We start from the raw sequence: 20,927 nt of genomic DNA, 5'->3' as shown, positions 1-20,927 counted from the left end.
GAGCAGGCAAATCTCACATTTCAGGAGCGACTTGAGCATCAACACCAAAAGGTTTTGGGTAAAAATTTATTTTACATACTGAACATTGCCACTAACTGAATATTCAATGCAAGACTTTTTATTTACAAGGGGCGGGGTCTGGTAGTCTAGTTGGCCAGTTAACTCATCTGCAATCCTGGAAGAAAGGAGTTGCCAAGCTGCAAGTCAGAGCTGGGGCGTAAGTTCAGCTCCATGCAGCTGAGTTGGGAACTTTTGCAAAGTCCAGCTATCCATCTCCATGGCAGGCTCCAATTTTCACTATTGACAAGTGGAAACTGATGCAGACAGAAACACGACAACCGGCCTAGGTGAACAAGGGAATCACCAGGCATCATATTCTCCAGCATCTGCCTTAGCTGGACACTCACAGGTTAGGCCTAACGACGATTTGAACAGCAACATCCTTGGAATACAGAACATTAAATTACAGGGGCTACGAGGAAATGCAACAGCAGTTATGGTGGGGGTCTTCCTAAGTTAGCCAAGTGTTCTAAGTGCAGTAGGCTTGGCCCTGGACATCACATCATGAACCTCAGGGCAAATGGGCAGGAGACAGTAAATACTTTGACCAAGATTCAATCATACTGAAAACAAAGATCCTACTGGAAAAGCAAGAAAGGGTTCAACGTGACGGTAATGGGATTGTCCGCTGGAGTCTGAAAAAGCCAGGCTCATTCACGCTGCTCCATCTTCACCTTGGGGGGCCTCAAGAAGGTTCTGTTTTTCTTCTCTTTCTTCCCTTTTGTATTTGCCTGGAAATTTCTCCAGCTGTCCACACGTCCATCCCGACTTTCCTACGTATAAGGAAGATGAGTAAGAGTGTAAACAAGAAGCAAGTGCCATGACGCCAGAGTGTCCTTTCCTGTTTATATCTAAAGGGAAGCGTTTCCTGAGACGCCTTTCAAGGAGCGCAAGTCGCCAGAAGTAGGGAAAGGGCCTCAAAGCACTAAAAGGGCGAGTTGGTGGAAGAGATTTTTTTAGTATTCTGTCTTAGTAACAACAGCTAGGGCTTGTGGGAAGAAGAGAAAAGCCATACAACGAGCGGGGGGAATGTATGGGGAGGAACCACAGTTCAGTGGCAGAGCACATGCTCTGGAGTCAAAGGCTCTTGTTTCAGTACATGCTACCTCAAGTTAACAGGATTTCAGCTACCAGGGATGGGAAAGGGACATCAGGCTAAGAGTTTGGAAGGCCACTGCCAGACATGACAGCTTCAAATGCAAAAGAAAAACTAAACTATACGGTTTTTGAGGCACCCTGCTGGGTGTTTCTTTGCTTCTAGAATTAATATCTGAATCTGCAGGGAATGCTGGGAGTATCCAGAACAAAGCTGTGCACTTTGGTAAAAAGGGCAGTATATGTAGGTAGGCATGCGTACATACAGTGGTGCCTCGCAAGATGAAATTAATCCGTTCCGCAAGTCTCTTCGTCTTGCGGTTTTTTCGTCTTGCGAAGCACGGCTATTAGCGGCTATTAACGGCTTAGCGGCTATTAACGGCTTAGCGACTTTAAGAAAAAGGAAACAAACTCGCAAGACGTTTCGTCTTGCGAAGCAAGCCCATATGGAAATTCGTCTTGCGGAACGACTCAAAAAACGGAAAACTCTTTCGTCTTGCACGTTTTTCGTCTTGCGAGGTTCCACTGTACATACATACACACATATGTATAATAACCCTTTCAACACAAGCCTTGCAGCACAATCCTAAGCACATTTGCTCACAAGTCTGACTGAATTCAGTAGGATTTACTAGAGAATAAGTGCGCTTTGAGATTAGACAGCTAAAATGCTGATAGGACAGCCAAAGCTGCAAATAACAATTACCTCAAAATTCTTCTGCCACTCTCGCTCACGCTTGGCTTTCTCTTGAGCCTCTATTTCTTCTTCTCTTTGCCGCTTCCTAGAATAAGAGCCAGGGAGAAAAATTAGCATTGCATTCCCTGTGAGTAAAATGGTGCTGGGGAACGGGGGCCAGGACTAGATTAAGGATCAGCGTTGGTCAGCAAGGAGACAGGATGAGTTAAGGGAGATCAGCTGGATGTTTCCCTCGACAAGGATACATGAGACAGAACAGATGGGAGAAATCTGGGAAAGGAATCCTATTTGTGTATATGACTCCCATCATCCCTGGCCATTGGCCATGCTGGCTGGGGCTGGTGGAAGTCAAGAGCCCAACAACATCTAGAGAGTCAGGTTCCTCAATATGTCCACATCTCTATGCTATGTCCATCCATGTATCTCCTCACCACCACCTTTTAAATTTAAGTGTGTGCCTCTGAAAAGGAAACAGCGTATTACCCATAACAAACCCTTGGCAGAGGACAGGGTAGGAATTTAGCAAATATTACATTAGGCTTCTATATGGCAAGCCACCCACACAGTCTTGGATAAAGCCCTTTGGAACAGCTTGTTCCTGCTATAAGATGACACTTTTGAAAATGGGTTGAAATCTGGTATATTTAACGCTTGCTGCAATGAAAAGGGCCTTGGGTGCTGAGTGCCGGGGCCCAAAATAAAATGCAGGACTTGGATCCGCCCAGAGGAGACGCACTTAGAACAAAAATAAACCTGGCTTCAGAGCAAAGAAAAGGGCAGAAAGCACATTAACTGGATCTCTCAGCCTACAAGCCTTGTAAAACAAAGACTGCCACCTGGAGCTCCAATCTCGATATTACAACGCAAGAGCTCTTTCCCTCATATACCTAAATTATGTATTTTCTCCTAGTCATCCTAGATTATTACTTTTTCCAGTACATGAGACACACTGCAACCCACCTCATCACCTTGTGAATAACTTATGTAGTGCAATACTCTTTCTCCTACAAAACTTAAGTCTGCGGTATAAGTGGGCAGAGCACTGGTTTGGGGCATGTATTAGGGTGAATTCAAATCCCTGCTCCACAATACAGCAATCCCTTAATGTATCATACATCATGTGCTAAACAAAACATCTTGTGGCAACTTAAATAATAAGAGATTTATTGTGGCATGGGCTCATGTATACAGACATAGAATTAATTATTTTAATAGTGGGACAAATGCCTGTAAAAGACAAGGGTACAAGTTGGTGGTTACAAGTAAAGGTTAAATCTATACAAGGTACCACAGTCACCATCAGCAATAGGTAGAAAAATGAATTCTAATCAAAACAATATCCTAGTTTTGGCATATTTTATCTTGGAAGATTTATAAACCACTCACATTATAGCATGCTATGCTATCACCTATTTACAGCTGTCCATAAATGGTCACCATGACTGCCTTGTATACGTTTAAGCTTTCTGTAGAATTGTGTTGTATTTCTTGGCCATTTTTTCAATTTCAAACACAAAGATAGGTGTATGTGTGTGATATATATTTATATACACACACAAGAAAAAAGTAAACTCAGGGTAACAGTTCATGCATCTGATGAAGTAGGTTCTAGACCACACATGCTTATTACACAACAAGATGTACTGGGGTTCTTTTTAAGGTGTCAAAAGCTTCTTTGTTATGTTTCTTGCAACAGATTTAACATAGCTGTCTCTCTGGGAGGATGTGTAAAGCTGCTCATTGGGTTAAGCAAGGGATCAGCAAACCTTTTCAGCAGGAGGCCGGTCCACTGTCCCTCAGACCTTGTGGGGCGCTGGACTAAATTTTTTGGGGGAAGGGAATGAACGAATTTCTATGCCCCACAAATAACCCAGAGATGCATTTTGAATAAAAGGATACATTCTACTCATGAAAAAACACGCTGATTCCTAGATCATTCGCAGGCCGGATTTAGAAGGTAATTGGGCGGGACCCGGCCCCCGGGCCTTAGTTTGCCCACCCAGGGGTTAAGCGTTATAAAAATGCTTAATAAAATAGCATTTCCCTCCCACTAAGCACTTCCCCTGAGGCTACTTTTGGAAAACCCCAACAACTCAGATTTCATATGCTGCCTACATGCTCCATGATTCCTAACTACATGGGCTTCAAGAAAAGCAACACCAAACACAATACCCCACTACTTCTCTTACCTTTCATGCATTTCTTTTGCTTCTCTTTCTTTCCTTTTAATTTCGAGTTCTGCAAAGAGCTTCATTGTCTGTTTGTACACCGCTTGTTTGAACTGTAAGAAACACAGGTTTAGCACTCATACCAAGGGCCCAGCTGCAATGTAACCTTTCATTTCATAACCCCTGAGCCTGGAAAAATGCAATGAAAAGCTTTAATCAAAACTCCTTCCCCCATCCCCCTCCGCAGGACTGCATGCACCAAAAAATGACACCGCAGCACTCACTAGTTGGACACTTCAGAGGCCGGGACTTGAAATACTACATCTTCTACCAACCCACCACGCTGCTAGAACATTCCAGAATAATCTTTCAAATGTTTATACAAGACACCACCCTGTAGTAAAGTTCTTAAGAATGGAATTATTTTTGAGTTTGGGAAAGGTAACAGAGGGTGCAATCTCTGAGTAGACATGGTTAAGGCTGTCTCATAAAACTGCAGTGGAAAGCAGTAAATCTCGGCACACAACAGTAAAATGAGGACCAAATAATGAAAAGGAAGGGAGAGCGAGCAGGGACTTCGCAAATATATATATATATCTATTGGGAATACTTCCATATTACCTGCTCGCCGAGGTTTCCCAAGCAGGTCACAGTATATTTAAAACACGGTAAAACAGACCGGGCCCAGCATCAGCAGCCTGAGACAGTTGTGGTACCCAAGCAACCTGACAGTGTCCCCATCTTCAAACCCTCCCCAGCACACCAAGTGGCTGGGTCTGAGTGAGCAGGTGGTAAGCATATTGACATTAAGAGAATACAGTGGTGCCCCGCAAGACGAACGCCTCGCAAGACAGAAAACCCGCTAGACGAAAGGGTTTTCCATTTTGGAGGCGCTTCGCAAAACGAATTTCCCTATGGGGTTGCTTCGCAAGACGAAAAAATCTTGCGCGTCCCCGCGGGTTTTTTTCACTCCCCCCCTTTTCCTAAGCCGCCTATCAGCTGTTTCGCTGAAAAACCCGCTTAACAGCTGATCACGGAAAGCCGCTAGACCGCTGTAGCGCTAATCCACTAGGCTGTCAATGGGCTTGCTTTGCAAGACGAAAAAACCGCTAGACGAAGAGAGTCGCGGAACGGATTCTTTTCGTCTTGCGAGGCACCACTGTAATGGCAACTAGGCCATACATATCAGGCACCAGGTCTGGGAGTGCTGTCATTTAGATGTCCTTCAAGTAGCACTGTGGGGGAATTTAAATAGCAACAGCCTGGCTGTCCAGCACTCATAAGAGTGATGTTGCATCCCACCACCTGTCAAGCCTACTGGGGGCCCACAAATGTAAGAGGGGACCCAAAAGGCACTTAAGAGACACTGAGGAGGTTTACACGCCTCCAGCCTCAGATGTTCCAAGATGTGCATTGCTCCCAAATCATAAAGCAACGAGGTACGCCCCAGGCCTGGGAGAACCCAGCCCTGCCAACCAAGTATATCCTGCTGGTCAACTTACTACTTCTTGATCATCTTCTTCTATGTTGGTTGGCCTGCCTTCTTTCTTTAACTGTTTCTTTTTCTCTTTTGCCTAAAAAGGTATCACAGGTAAGGAGCACAGAAATCTTACAGAGTCTGAACTGCACCAGGCTTGTTATCACTTCTGCGGCTCATTCCAACAGCCACAAGATCAATCAGCACAGGCACTGATGTCATGGGCCCAGAGTGGAAACAGATTTCCGAATCTGTTTACCTTTTACTGCCTGGATATGCAAGTTAAAAATATAAAAATGCAAGTACAAGGAGACATGATCAGTGATAATGCTACAGGATTATTTTTTTAAAGAAAAGTTTATAGTTATCCTGGCTAAAAGGAGGCTAGCTAAAACGACTGCAAGTTGAACAGACGTTGGACACTCTGTAACTTTCTCCTACTTCCCACACATATGTCATTATGATCAGGCCCTCTCAGAAGTCTATAGAGTCCCAGGCCACCTCCAGCTTTTGGGACCCCTAGCCATAATAATAAATTTAAAATGATGACATATATTGGAAAGGAGGTATAGAAAAGAGCCGGTGGTTGGCTGGATTGATAAGTCACCTGATCTTAAGAGAACATGCTGATCTGTCTAATCTTGTGCCATCAGAACTGATATCTTTTTATTCATATCTATAAGTTACAGTTCTTTAATGTGGCAAAATCTTTATCATTTAACAAACAAACCATGTCTTTTACTACATCTCATCTCTTATTTGCTTAAAGATGCATCTCTAAGCTGAGAGTGTGTCACATCTGTGTGATGCACATTTTAAAAAATTCCGAACGCCAAAGAAATGAAAAGCATCTAAAATTCAGGCACAGGCCAAATGCATCCCCCCCACCCCCCTGGATTCACCCTGATTATGATACAGGATTTCAGTTCAGTCCCAAACAGTTTCCCATTTGCTTTTAAAAGAACTCATTTTCTAGCTCTGCAATATTCTGCTTTTGGGGTTGGTTGGAGACAAAGGATAGGAGTGAGGAATTTAGACAAGGATGGAAAATTAGGCAGCATTCTAATGCCTCTCTAAGCTCCCCACCCATCACATACTCAAAGGTAAAGTGGCACAGCAAGAATTCCATCTAATTCAACAGCAAGAATGTGAGCAATGTGGGAGCAGAGAGCTATGAAGGGATATGGCCTAGCCAAACTAAAGCACTGAACACATGAAAATGTTTAAACAATTTAACATAATCCACTCAAGCTTGTGTCTAGGATGATATATGGCAGAAAGTATCATAATAAATCAATCTTATCTCCCATCAGCAAAAATGTTTAAGTTACATTTTTTTCCTAGCAGAATTTTAATAAGACGGCTTCAAAATAAGTTTAAATTATCAATTAGATTTCATCTGCACAATAATTAACATTCATCAAATTCCAAGCACCAATAGTTACATTTGGTATGCCTCCCTGTTGCCATTTCTAACATTTCAGTTCTAGTTATATTTGCAGAAAATCAAAATCATGGTTGAATAAAATACAGAAAAGCTCTGTTCTAACCTGAACTATGATGAGGAAACACTTTAGCTTTCGGCAAACATAAAATTGCACCCCCTCCCTAGGCATCAAGCTCAGTCGCTTAATCCCCTCCCTCAAATCAGAGGCTAGCTGTCACACACCCACGGTACTTACAATGTGCTCTACATATTCCTTTCCAGCCTGTATCACGTCCAAGGCCCTCTTCTTTTGTTCCTGGTCCAGCAACAACTTGTATGCTTTGTCGACAGCTGACAAACCAAACATTTCTATCAGCACACTCAACATAACTTGTATGGTCTACACTGCTTATGCGATCAGAGCTTGAGAAAACACTAAGCCGTGTTTATTTCCAGAGATTCAACGGAGCAGCAGTAGGCAGCTCTCTTTCCAAGCTCTAGCATCAAACCCAACCGCATTCATTTGGTGCAATGCTAGCATCTGGAGCTTTGGAAACACAGGAAAATCAGCGAGGTACCTTCAAATGCCTTCTGTGCCCTTTCAGGATCATCTTGGTTTTTGTCAGGATGCACCAATATGGATAACTGTAAAAGACAGAGTAAAAATGTATTTTTATCAAAAGGTGTGCTGTTATCATGGGGTTACCGATAACAGAATGCTCTACATTGGCTTCTGTGCCTTGTTTATTAATAAAATGGCATCAAACATTCACCACTCATTCTCCTCTTTTGGGAATAAGCCCTTCATCTGGATTCCCAGGCCTCCCCAATCTCAGCAAAGCAGCTGAGTAGATCAACTGAAGAAACCCACCCCAAATAACTACAGATTTGTGGACCTTAATACTGTGTATCTTTTCACAGATATTCAGTTAGGGCAAACTAATTTTCTAGAGGGCCCTCAAATCTTGCTCCCCTGCAATTTATGCAAACTATGAATAATAAAACAACACCAAAGTGCTCACATCTGTGATTTCACAGTGCAAGACCAGGACTTGTTACCTGGTACAAAATTTGGCATTTTGAGAGTCTCAGCTTCAATTTCAAATAAAACAAAACAACAACACACAGCTTGCATACTATTTAGTTGGAAGAGAAAGCTTGCAAAAATGAGTAGTCTCTGATGCAACCTAAGTCAGAACTGAACTTCCAGTGCTCAAGGAATTAGAACGGTGGTGGGGATGGGGCCTCAGGGTTACTTGCACAGTCCCAACCCATGACACACGGCACATCCCAAACCAATACAGTGGTACCTTGGTTCTCAAACACCTTGGTACTCAAACAACTTGAAACCCAAACACTGCAAACCTGGAAGTAAGTGTTCCGGTTTGCAAACTTTTTTCAGAAGCTGAACGTGCTCCATTTTGAGTGTCACGCTTCTGATTTGAGTGTTACGCTGGGGTCGGTCTGTTTTTGCTATTTATTTTGCATTTTTTGTTTCTGTGGCTTTTTTGTTTTGTTTTTGTGACTATGTGGAACCCAGTTCAACTACTGATAGATTAATTGTGTGACTGCAGTACACAGTTTATTGCTTTCATTTTATGGATCAATGGCCTCGTTAGATAGTAAAATTCATGTTAAATTGCTGGTTTAGGGGTTGTTATTAAAAGTCTGGAACAGATTAATCCATTTTGCATTTCTTTCTATGGGAAAGCACGCCTTGGTTTTGGAGCGCTTTGGTTTTGGAACGGACTTCCGGAATGGATTAAATTTGAGAACCAAGGTACCACTGTAGTAGTAAAAATAAATAAACCATTAAATAACTAGTTCTCTAACAAATACTCTCTCTAGGCATGTGTATATGAACATATAGGATGCCTAGTAATCAGTAGGACATGAAACCAAATTTGGGTATAATTATGCCACCAAGAATACATTCTGGGAAAACAAACCCCAAGTTTTTCTGGGGGAAGCTCATATCCAACTTCAAAGCCATTGTTGTTTCTCTGCGAATACTAGGGAAGAACACTTTCCCTCCTATTTCTGCTAAATTGTCTTTGAAGGAGAAGTACTTTCCCCTCTCCTCACATGATTTGCTCCAAGCTTCTTTGTATTACAAAAATAACAACAAAGGCATGTACCTGACGGAATCTCTTCTTTATCTCCTCATCTGTAACTTCAGGGTCCAACTGCAACACCTGGAAGAGACCAAAGTAACATCATCAAAAGCAGCTACATTCTGAGCCTTTCTGCAATCCGGAAACTAAGTAAAACTTTCTTCAGCAGAAGGGTTACATTCCAGTAGACAAGGCTGTGATAACATGTCATGCCAAAACTCATGCTCTTTCCCAAGCTTACATCTTTGGTTACGGAAACTGGATCTAGGCCTGTGTGTGCCTAAATGAGCATTTCTTCTTTGGTACACAGACTGAGAAAGTGACAGAAGTGGCTTCCTTGAAAGAGGTCTGCCTCAGAAAATCCTATATACAAATAAACTCGTTTTCCAGGTGATGACAGTTATGTAGCCCAGTGTTTCCCAAATGTTTTTGGGCAACGGCACACCTGTTTACCGGAAAAAAATCTCGCGGCACACCACCATTAAAGCCCCGCCCCGTGACGTCAGCGCGCAGCGTCACGCCGGGAGGGACGCACAAAAGTGAACGTTTTTTCCCTTCCCCTTGCCGGGGTGGGAGGAGGCAGCAGAGCGAGGGACTGAGGGACGGCGGCAGCTGAGGTGGCGGCGGCTGTTGTGGTGGTGGCGGCGATAGCGGGCGGAGGAGGAGCCGTCGCCGGGAGTTGCTGCTGCTGCTGTTGCTGCTGCTGCCCGGACATGCCGGCCTCCTCCTCCTCCGCTGTCTCGCGCTCCTCCCTTTTGCGCGCGCTGCCCCGCCGCTCGGCACCACCACCGCGGAGCCGCCCCCGGCTCGACGCGGATCCTCGCCGCCGCCTCTCGCCGCCCGCCTCGCCCGCCTCCCTCCCATGGCACACCAGCCGGTGTCTCACGGCACACTAGTGTGCCGCGGAACACCGGTTGGGAAACACTGATGTAGCCCACATCATCCATGTATAAGAAGTAGACACCAACAGGCTCAGAAAACAATGTTTGCAAAAATATAAAATATAAAACCTTGGGCCAGGGGGCTTAGGTGAAAAAGTCCCCAAACAGCCCAGTGACCACTGAATGTTCACTGGCTATGGATGTGTGTGTGTGTGTGTGTGTGTGTGTGTGTGGAAAGCCAGGGCAGAGCGGAGAATGGAATGGAGTATCCTGGAAAACAGGATGGCTGGCAGGCGCAAAGAATAAGTTGTAATAAAAAAAAAAAAGGTATAAGAGTGGGAGACAGTATTAAATTAAAAGCATTTGCAGATGACGTGATATCTGTAGAACCAATAGAGTCAATCCCAAAAGTATTACAAGAGATTTAAAAAACTGGAGATGTAGCAAGTCTTAAGATTAATAAAGACAAAACCAAACTCATGGTAAAAAATATGAATGATGAGAGTTAAAATAAATTACAAGATGTGTCAGATCTAAAGATTGAAAGAAAGGTTAAGTATCTAGGTGTATGGTTAACAGCAAATAATATAAATCTGCATAAAGATAATTATGTAAAAACCTGGGAAGATATTAAAAGAAATTTGCAAATTTAGGACAGAAAGAGGAGTAAGTCGAGTTTTGAAATGTTAAAATGATTGTAAAACTATTGAAATGTGTATATCTGAAAATCAGAAATAAAACATCTGAACAAGAGCACTCTACACTGCAACACTTTGTTGCAGGTACCCTTTGCAGGTGCAAACTGAAGAGACAAGCATGACATTGCAGTTTCCATCTGCCTTAAAGAAAGTGCTAGCTATGAACTGAGCATGACTGTCAATCAAACAATAAACAAATTAACAGCTGTAAAAAAAAATCGTATTAATGAAAATGTGCTTGGACTTACCTCAAACGGATTCAGGTTGAAATAGGATGACCCAGGTCTAGTAAGCCTCTCAATCTGGTTTTTTGACGTTAGAACAGAGTCCCGCTTTTCTATTTGTTTCACCTGCAGAAATTAAACAGCCATCAATTATTAGAACTGTACATTATTAAAACATATGTTGAAAGGAACACCTGTAAATAAAGGTTATCTTCAGAGCCCAAGAGCAAAGCATCATTATGGGTTGGATTCAGAGATGCACTCAGAGAGGTGCTGCTCATGCTGGGAGGAGTGGAAAGCAATTTTGACTGATCCCTCCTCCTCCAGCAAGCCCCTGCCGCCTGAAGAGCTGTCCTGGAGGGTCAGGAGACCTTTGCAGCAACATGAGAGGCAGTATGGGGTACTTCAGGGGAAACTGGTACAAACTGTCTTCCCTGTCCCTTCCTCAAAACAAATTACATTGCTGTAAAAAAATATTTTGCAGATGTGTGAATAATATATAGTGCATGCCAGAGCCATATTTGTAGTGCAACAGGTTTCAAAATAAAGGAGATGAATACTGGTTTGTGAATTCAGTGATATAGTATAGGCTTTCTTTTCAGTGTATATATTATTATCATTATTTCCTCCTGCTCTTACATGGGGTTCCAAGAGGTCTCCCATTAAAGGAGTTAACCAGGTCTACCACACCTGCTTGGCTTCTACAATGTTACAGCATCAGGTGCTGCCAAATGACTAACTGAACCATGGTATAGACATTTATTATAATGAAGGCTGATATTCTCTGAATGACGATTTCTGTGCCTGATACCAGTTTCTGCATTTGCACATTGCAATCATATGGTACAATCCTGCACCAAGTAAGTGCCAGTACTCAAACATGTGGATCGGACTGTGAGGTATCAAATTCCAGAGGGCACACAACTGCAGCTGCATTAATTACTCCAGGTGTGCACCGACAACTGTTAGTCACTTAGAAGACTTTACACAGGATGGATACATTAAACCAGGCATCCCCAACCTTCAGCCCTCCAACTGTTTATTATGAATAATAATAACAACGCCATGCACACAGCGCCGATTTACGTATAAGCTAAACAAGCCATACAGCTTAGGACCCCACTCTCTTGGGGACCCCAAAAATTGTAAAGGAAAAAAACTGGACGTACATTTCCAAAATACATGATAAAAAACAAATAAAACCTACATACAGCAACAGTCTTTTGTGTTGTGTAGGCTCCTATGATGCAAGTAATGGGCCCCGCCTGCTAGCCTGCTCCCTAATATATCACTGGGTGCTCATTTCTATATATAGGGTGACTACATTCTGCATCTCCTGCCAACCTAGCAGTTCGAAAGCACGTCAAAGTGCAAGTAGATAAATAGGTACTGCTCTGGTGGGAAGGTAAACGGCGTTTCCGTGTGCTGCTCTGGTTCACCAGAAGCGGCTTAGTCATCCTGGCCACATGACGCGGAAGCTGTACGCCAGCTCCCTCGGCCAATAAAGCGAGATGAGCGCCGCAACCCCAGATTCGGTCACGACTGGACCTTATGGTCAGGGGTCCCTTTACCTTTACATTCTGCATGGACTGGTTTCATGGCAACATGTGCAAATGGCTTTAGATACCTATTAGGTCCATAAATTACCATATAGCATATATTCAACATAAAAAACAGCGACCATATGTTGTTGACAAAGGACAGCTGGACATATAAAGGGCCCTATTACCTCCAGTAGCTCAGGAGCTCATCAAACCTAAATCCGGCCCTGCATGCACACCAGATGAGGAATGGGTCCCTCTGCCCCCTCCTTCACCATCAAAGATCCTCCCCGGGCCCCCGCAAAAACACCACATTGGCAACCCCAGGCAGCCATAGCCAGGACAGTCGAGGAGGGGGGGGGTTCAAGAGCGGCTCTGAGGAGCAGCCGATGCTCTAGTCATGCACCCCGGAGTAACACCCGATAAATGGGCCCCTCCGCCCCAGGAAGCGGGGGGAGGGGGGAACGACAGCGGGAAAGGCCCTCGGCCGGTCCCAAAGGAAGAGGCCAGGAGGGGAGGGAGCGCCTTGTTGATCCCCCCCGCGGCCTAGCCAGCGCCAAGGCCCGAGGAGGGCGAGGGAAAGCGGGGGGCTCGAAGCGCAAGGGGGGGGAAGGGGCCCAGGGACTCCGCACCTCCGTGTAGAAAGTGAGAAACGCCTCCTCGGCGCCGCGGCCCGCCTCTCGCTCCGCCGGGGTCGCCATCTCTCGCGCCACGTGACCCTCCGCTCGACCTTCCCACGTGATACGGACCCCCTTTCTCCTCCCTCCTCGGCTGAAGCCGCCGGCACGTGACCGGCAGCTGCTCGCCTTGCCCCGGAGGGGACGGGAGGGGCTCTTAAAGGGCCAGTGCGCGGTTGCAGCGGCTGTCAGCGCGTCTTATGTTGCAGGTCTCTTGCCAGCGGCAGCAGGTATGCTGTAGCAAACAACGGGGCTAAGCGACATGGCAGCTTTCCCCCGCCCCCTCCACAAGGGACGTTGTTAGCCTGCCCTTTTGAGCTTATGGTCAGTTCTCCCTCTCTCCTTCCGCCTGCCTCACAACAGCCCTGTGAGGTGGGTTCCATCCAAATCCTTATCAGGTCAATGCTAATGGTGCACACACACACTCCAAGTTTGGGGTAAGTACTCCTGGGTGAGAGAATTCCAGCAGAGAAAGTCACAAAATAGGCAATATAGGCTGTGGAAATATAGGCTGTTAGCCCTTCCAAGTGAGTTGTAAAATGTCCCTCTTCCCCCACGCAGGAAAAACAAGTTACAAATTGCTTTACTTACCACCAAACCCTTCGAAGGTCTGGTTCATGTGGTTTTCCATACATCAGTCAGAAGCAGTACAGTGGTACCTCGGGTTACATACACTTCAGGTTACAGACTCTGCTAACCCAGAAATAGTACCTTGGGTTAAGAACTTTGCTTCAGGGTGAGAACAGAAATTGTGCGGCAGCAGTGAGGGGTCCCATTAGCTAAAGTGGTACCTCAGGTTAAGAACAGTTTCAGGTTAAGAACGGGCCTCTGGAACGAATTAAGTACTTAACCCGAGGTACCACTGTAAAACCTTTTTTTTTTGTTACAAAGTAGTGAAAGTTTCTAAATTATTGGTATAGGAACACAAGAATGGCTGGTGAGAGCAATGTGGCTGAGCTGGAGCAAACCAGCTCAAAGTTCTTCACACACTGAGTTTCTTGGGTAGACTAAGGGGGGAGACAACACAAATGCTTAATTTGCCTATTTGCTCCCACCAAACTAAAGGGAAGTGACATAGATAAGCCTGGCAAGACAACTTAGTTTATGGTACTACTGTGGTTCAATTTAAGTAAGAATAAAATATTGAGCACACGAGTGCAAGCATTCTAACTTCACATACACATGGGCTGGTAAAAGATAACCCCAATATCTGGAAAAGATATTGGGGACATTTGGATAGCTCAAATGAAAATGTCAATGCAGTATGCAGCTGCTGTGAAAAAGTGGATTTCTTGCTAAGAAAAACCAAGAGGCATTATTGTAGTTCAATGATACATTCAGCCAAGCAAACGTTCCTGAGAAGGGTGCAGAGCAGAGGCAGTATGCAATATGCAATATGGCTTGGGTTGAGTGTCTGTTAGAGAAACTAGGAAAGGTGGGTGCTTTTGTGAAGCCTTATAAATAAGATGAAATATTATGCACAGTTCTGGTCATTGTATCTCCAAAAGGATATTGCACTGTTGGAAAAAGCGAAGAAAAGGCAACCAGAATGATTGGTAGGACAGAGCCACTCCCTTATGAGAAAAAAGTTACATTTGGGATTTTTTAGTTGGGAAAAAGACAAGTAAGGGGAGTATATGAGAGAGGTTTATAAAATTATGTATGGCATGGAGAAAGTAGATAGACGTTTTTCTCACTCTTTCATAACCTAGAACCTGGGGCTATCCAATGAAGTTGAATGGTGGAAGATTCAGGACAGACAAAATGATGTACTTTTTCACACGGTATGTTTTTAAATGATGGAGTTTGCTTCCATGAGAAGTGGTGATGGTTTCCAATTTGAACAGCTTGAAAAGAGGTGTAAACCAGTTAATGTCATCTGTGCCTTCTAGTCATGTAGGATGTACTACCTACAGATTTAATTGGCTTTTATGTTTCTGTTTTTACTCTGCTTTGGTCTATGGACTAATGCAGTCTAGCTCTTTTTATGAATTGGCTTGCAACCTGCATTTTATATGTCTGCAGTGGTACCTTGGGTTATAGATGCTTCAGGTTACAGACTCCGCTAACCCAGAAATAGTGCATCAGGTTAAGAATTTTGCTTCAGGATGAGAACAGAGATCGTGCGGCAGCAGTGAGGGGTCCCATTAGCTAAAGTGGTACCTCAGATTAAGAACGGTTTCAGGTTAAGAACGGACCTCCGGAATGAATTAAGTTCTTAACCCGAGGTACCACTGTACTCATAAGTAAATTCCATTGAGGCCTACTCTATTCCTAGCTCAAGAATGGAAAGCAAAATACTGGTGGACAACAAAAGAGGTTTAAAGCCACTCTCAAGGCAAAAGAAAAGCAGTATAAGCACTGAAAATTGGGAAACACCGGCCTGTGAGCACTCCAATTGCAGAATAGCTCCTACCCAAGGCATCATGGATTTTGAAGCACAAATATTGGATGAAAGGGAGAAATGAGCAAAGAGGACGTCTGGCAAATCCTCACTGTGATCAATTCCCACCTGGAAACCTATGTCCCCACTGTGGAAGGATGTGTGGATCCAGAATTGGCCTCCACAGTCATGTAGGGACACGCTGCTAAAACTGCATTTATGGAAGGCAATCTTACTCGGCTACTAGTGATTACCAAGGATGCCTAGTATTACTGAGTTCAAGGCACGTGTGTTGGGGATGGCATTATGTCTATGTAGCCCTAGTACTTTTTTCTGGGGGTACGCATACCCCTAAACATTTTGTGAATCTAAGTTTGGCCTCATTGAGGGACAGCATTTCAATATGAGTAGGAAAATGAGTGTGTCCCATTTTTTAAGAAAAAAAGCAATGTGCAACCCTATTTTCTTAAACATTTTTTAAGAAAAAAAGCAATGTGCAACCCTATTCAGAACGAATGCCTACTGAGTGTTACTTCCAAATAAACGTGCGCAGAACTGTAGCCTGAAGAGTCTCTCCTATCAATACATTCCTCCTTCGGCGAACTGGCCCAGAATAGCTTACCACCAAGACACAAAAAAACCCACACACGAGCCTTCCATGATGCCGGAAGTTCAGAATGTGAGCGTCTGTCGCCTTTCTTCCCCTCTACCTTTCATAGCTCTATGATTTCGCCTTCCTCCCTTTCCACTTCCGCATGACCTTCAGGGCGAAACGTCGATTGGTCCGCTTTGTCTCGCTCCTTCGCCCTGATTGGCCCTTGCTTTACTTTCCCCCCTCATTTCCGGTTCCCAGACAGGAAGGCGCATCATCAGATTTTGCTGGGGCTGGTTCCACGCCCCTCGACAAGGGCAGACTTGAGATGGCTGCGGTGGGTTCCGTACTGAGGTGCGGTTTTCGAGGAGCCCTGGCGTTGCCCCAGCAGCAGCGGGCCTGGAGCTCTGGCGCCGACCAGGTACTGGGCTGGGGTGAGGTGGGCTGCGGAGGGCTTCGGGGCCGCGAAAGGCCTCGGCAGGCGCGGTTGGAAGAGGGAAGCACACCTGGAGCCTGATCCTCCTTTGCTCCCCTTGTTCCCCCTCTTCCCTCCCTCAGCTGGGCGAGCTGGGCAAAGGTGCTGGGAAGGGCGGCGGCGGAGGCGGCTCCGTCCGTGAAGCTGGCGGGGCCTTTGGGAAGCGGGAAGCCGCCATGGAGGAGCGCTACTTCAGGTACGTTCTTCTTCTTTCCTCCCTCCACCCCCGCCATCCTATCTGCTGCCTAAATGTGCTGGTGGAAGCGTCACGCCTAGTTCTGGGTCGTAACTACGTAGTGGCTACTAAAAAACGGATCTGCAACTTATACTTTGGGATTTTTGGATATAGTTTTTGGGAGAGGAGGCGTTTGTAGGATTTGTTCAGCTCCTCTCTCTCTCTCTCTCCTTTGGCATTGTGTGCAAAAATAAACTGGCGAATTATTTTAGGTTCGTGGATTATTATTTTAGTCGATTGTGTTATTTACCAGAGTGTTTTGTGTTGATTTTTTTTCTTACCATGTTTTTGCCACTTAAAATGCAGGACATACATTTATTAAAGGAAATAACTGTCCCTTTCTTTCTCCCCTACTTTTGGTGACTTGGTGGTGGAAGCAAAGTAATGGGCTTTTTTTTTTTTTACACACACACAAAACAGTGACTTTGCTTTATGTACATTTTGAACTCTGCACAGAAATGCCATAGGCTCCAGTCCCTGAATTGTATGGACATTTAGCCCCATTAGATCACATTTTTGCTCTGTTTGTGTGAATGAGCTACCTGCCCCTCTATTAAGAATAGCACTTCACTCATCTGATGTTGGATATAGATTATAAAAGCTTATACCACAATAAACAAATTTGGTTATTGTACTATTTTTTTCTTTTAGTGTTTGTTCTTTTCTTCTTAGAGTTAAATTGAAACATAAATCATGGTGGTTCATCTTTCTCTTCTTCCCCTGCCCCAGTCTTTAAGGAGATGGGCTGCGGTGGAAATGTGATTTGATGTAGAAAAATAGCAGAAGGGGGAAGATTGAGCCATTCTAATTTTTTTGACCTCACAAAATAGTCATCATTTCAGGGCTTTTATAACAGACAATTTATTGTAATATGTAGCTTGGCATGTGGCTGTAGTAGTTGCAAGCATCCTTAGAGGCCTACTTAACTCAGTGGAACTTGTTTAGAAGTAAATGTGGAAGGAATGCTTAGTCTGTTTACTCCATTGAAGATACTTAATGACAGGTACTATCTTAGATAGTATCTTTTAGTTAACCAAAAGCCAGTACAGTATACTTGTTACACTAGAGAATTGGACTAGGAAGACCCAACACTATAATTTCTCAACCTAAGGTGTTAGATTGTGATGGGAAAGAACCATACATAGTGGCTTGAGCTCCTTGAAGGAAAGGCAGAATATTAATGTAGTAATAGTAAATATTACAGGAATCAAACTCCGTGGCAAACCTTGGAAAATAGCAGTTGCTTTTACTGGCTACCTTATGGTTTGTTTTGTGCCCTCTGAATGAGCTGGACTATTTTTATCATATTGCTGTATCTGCTGACTGGGGTATATGGGGTGTTAGAGGAGGGGTAGTACCTCTAGTGGGTGACACACTGCTCCTTCTGGGGTATGTTGTCCATCTTTGGTCCCCACCCTGCGCTCAATTATCTGTGGCTCCTATAAACTGTCAGCATGCGACAGCACCTACGGTCCTGGAAACAGCTTCAACTGTCCAGCTAAACCAGGTGAGGGTAGCCAATGGGTCTCAAACCCTCAGTGGGTTACGGACTTCCCCTGCATGCGTAGACAGGCTCTGGCAGATAGGGCACACAAGACGTTTAGAGCACATCAGCAAGACCAAGAGGGAGGTTTTGTTGTCTGGGCAGCCCAGGTTCTCCATACACACAGCTCAGGCTTCCGCCCCAGAGAAATCACGTTGGTGTTGCTAATGCAGCACAATCCATTTTCTCTTAAGATAGACAGATGTCAACAAGTATCTGCTGAATATGGGTGAAAGTGTGAAATGGTGAGGCTGCACCTACAATTGTACACATCTAATAGGCTTGCTAAGGTTGCATATGTAGATGGGGGTACACTGTATTGCCCTATCTTTTGTGCATTGTCTTTAGCTGAAACTTGAATGATTAGCTGTGGTAATCTTCATTATTAATTCATATCATACTATTGCAGGGAGAAAGAGAGAGAACAATTGGCAGAATTGAAAAAACATCATGAAGATGAAATACAACATCAGAAGAAAGAAATAGAGCGCCTGCAGAAGGAAATTGAGCGCCATAAGTACAAGCTCAAGAAGCTTACTGATGATGATTAAGTAAATTCCGTCCTTATTGGTGCAAGATGTATCTGGCATTGCTTTAAAAATGGTGTCTGCCGACATCCAAGGTCTTGCTCTTATCACAGTGTGAAATAAACAACTCACTCTCTTCCTGCTCAGTTTTTTTTCTTACTTAGCAGCATATCTAGCCATAATTATGTCTACTGAATCTTCCCCCTCCCCCAGGGTGAGATGGCAGGGGGTTGCATTAAAGATTGCTAGCAAAGTCTCACATTGAGGAGCAATTTGGGATGTAATGATTGCATTACCAAACCATTTTTCTTACTGTTTTGTGCACCTTTTTCTTGTAACTGTTGGCAAATATAACACTCCCTTTGCATTAGTCGGGTAGTAGTAATAACTGGTCACTTGCTACTACATCAGGAGTGGGAAACATGTACCTCTCCAAATGCTGTTGGACTTGAAACTCCCTTTACTTCCAGCCTGTGTGGCCAGAATGGTGTGAGCTGACATCCAGCAACACAATTAGTGCCATAGAATGAATGTGGACTGTGAACACTAGTGAAATTATAGCTAAGAGAAACCACTTTTATATCAGAATCCAGTATTTCTCATCAAGCCCAAATGATTATTCCCAACAGAAGCATTTTGCCCAGTAAAGCAGGACCAGCATCAGAACCTGGTATCCTTGGACAGTTGCCTTAGAACCCTGCTAGATGTCTGATATAGGCTCCCTTAAAAAAGAAGAGGTTTTGCCTCAGAACCTCTAGTTTTTGTAGGATCAAAGAGCAGCATGGAGGTGCTGCTCATTATAGTCCTAATAGTTGGGGCTTCAAAGTGTAGTGTCCGCTGCTTGATATGTTAGTGACTGCCCACCAGTGATCAGTAGCCACGATGGGCATGGAACAAGCACAGGCAACACCAAATTGCTAAATTGAGTGTGAATAAACAACTGGAATAAATTCAATGAAATCAAAGAGAATGAAAGATCGGGACACTTCCGCTACTGTTTCTGATTTATCAGTAACATCCAAGTCTGAACAGATGCAAACAAACCCTACAGAATTATATCAGCATGGCAAGTATGCCTACCAACCACATTTCAGACAGGATGTAATATAGCCTTACACAGTGCAAAGAAGAGAAGGGTTTGTTGAAAGAGGGCATGCTTTGCATTCAAAGTTTCCAAGTCCAAACTTTGGCAATTCCAGATGGAGCTGGGAAAAATACTTTCTGAAAGTCTAGTCAATGCACTGCAGATGATGCTCAGCTTAATGAATCGATGGTCTGATTCAGTACAAGGCAGCTTCCTGTATTTCTAAACACAAGTGGGCCACTAAGAATAACTTTGTCACCATTACTGACACAAAATAGGCTTTGAAATGACAACCAAGCACCTTCCAACTGGATTCATCGTGGGTTATTTCCCATTTTGTTTCCTTCTTACTGAAATGATAAACACCTCTTAGGCTGCATGTACACCATGCATTTAAAAGACATTCAAAGTGTGGTCCAGTCCGTGAATCCTGGGAACTGTAGTTTGTTAAGGGTACTGGGAATTGTAGTTCTGTGAGGAGGTAAACTACAGAATTTGGTTTTGTGGGAGATCATGCTTTAAATGTATTATGTGTACACAGCTAAAGTTGCATCCGTTGTGACATGTAGTTCAGCTGTGGTTTCACTAATTAACTGAAACATTTATATTCCTTTCATTAAAAATGGCACTGGAGGAAGATGACAACCACAAAATGTAACTGGATATGTTACATCACAAATTATAACTTAATAGCCTAAGGTCATTACAATTCAAAATTAAATAAAAATGGATCAAGAAATATACAGTCAACAGGTTAAACACAAATAAAGCACATGCCTCTAGTCTTTACAAGTGTTTAAATGTTTAAAACTCAAAATAACTTCTAATACATTAAAATTAAATAAGCAGTATAAGGACCAAGCAGCCCACAATTGTTTATAATTTATGTTATACATAATATATAATATAGTGTATCATATCATATAGTATAGAAAATTGAAAATCCACAAACATACTGTCAACATATTGTGCAGCGCTATACATATCTACACAGAAATAAATTCCACTGAGTTAAATAGGGGGTTGAAAC

The 20,927-nt window shown here is 43.8% G+C and overlaps 2 protein-coding genes across 2 annotated transcripts; one reads left to right on the top strand and one right to left on the bottom strand.

Moving 5' to 3' along the window:
- Positions 1–52: 52 nt before the first annotated feature.
- DNAJC8 (DnaJ heat shock protein family (Hsp40) member C8) lies at positions 53–13,161 on the bottom strand. Its single transcript, XM_082233171.1, has 9 exons — positions 13,014–13,161; positions 10,865–10,966; positions 9,062–9,118; positions 7,502–7,568; positions 7,180–7,274; positions 5,523–5,594; positions 4,042–4,133; positions 1,862–1,937; positions 53–833 (listed from the first exon to the last, which is right to left on the bottom strand). The coding sequence occupies exons 1-9, from the start codon at positions 13,080–13,082 to the stop codon at positions 711–713; spliced, it is 753 nt and encodes a 250-aa protein (XP_082089297.1). The 5' UTR covers positions 13,083–13,161; the 3' UTR covers positions 53–710.
- Positions 13,162–13,364: 203 nt separating this feature from the next.
- ATP5IF1 (ATP synthase inhibitory factor subunit 1) lies at positions 13,365–18,949 on the top strand. Its single transcript, XM_082233172.1, has 4 exons — positions 13,365–13,456; positions 16,295–16,454; positions 16,592–16,704; positions 18,696–18,949. Exons 1-4 carry the CDS (start codon positions 13,380–13,382, stop codon positions 18,835–18,837), a joined length of 492 nt encoding a protein of 163 aa, XP_082089298.1. The 5' UTR covers positions 13,365–13,379; the 3' UTR covers positions 18,838–18,949.
- The last annotated feature ends 1,978 nt before the right edge of the window (positions 18,950–20,927 follow it).

Source organism: Podarcis vaucheri, assembly GCF_965113315.1.
Source record: "Podarcis vaucheri genome assembly, chromosome: 7".
NCBI classification, from domain to species: domain Eukaryota; kingdom Metazoa; phylum Chordata; class Lepidosauria; order Squamata; family Lacertidae; genus Podarcis; species Podarcis vaucheri.
Note: the sequence above shows the minus strand (reverse complement) of the source record. Positions and strands in the feature narration are given on the sequence as shown.

Bases quoted from the DNA above. Each gene is read 5' to 3' on its own strand.
- DNAJC8 (XM_082233171.1), bottom strand. From the start codon at position 13,082: ATGGCGACCCCGGCGGAGCGAGAGGCGGGCCGCGGCGCCGAGGAGGCG. The intron at 5,595-7,179 runs GTAAGTACCGTG...ATACCTTTTTAG, and splicing joins AGGAATATGTAGAGCACATT to GCAAAAGAGAAAAAGAAACA. The intron at 834-1,861 runs GTAATTGTTATT...CCTTATACGTAG, and splicing joins AGTGGCAGAAGAATTTTGAG to GAAAGTCGGGATGGACGTGT.
- ATP5IF1 (XM_082233172.1), top strand. From the start codon at position 13,380: ATGGTCAGTTCTCCCTCTCTCCTTCCGCCTGCCTCACAACAGCCCTGT. The intron at 13,457-16,294 runs GTCAATGCTAAT...TCCGGTTCCCAG, and splicing joins TCCATCCAAATCCTTATCAG to ACAGGAAGGCGCATCATCAG. The intron at 16,705-18,695 runs GTACGTTCTTCT...ATACTATTGCAG, and splicing joins ATGGAGGAGCGCTACTTCAG to GGAGAAAGAGAGAGAACAAT.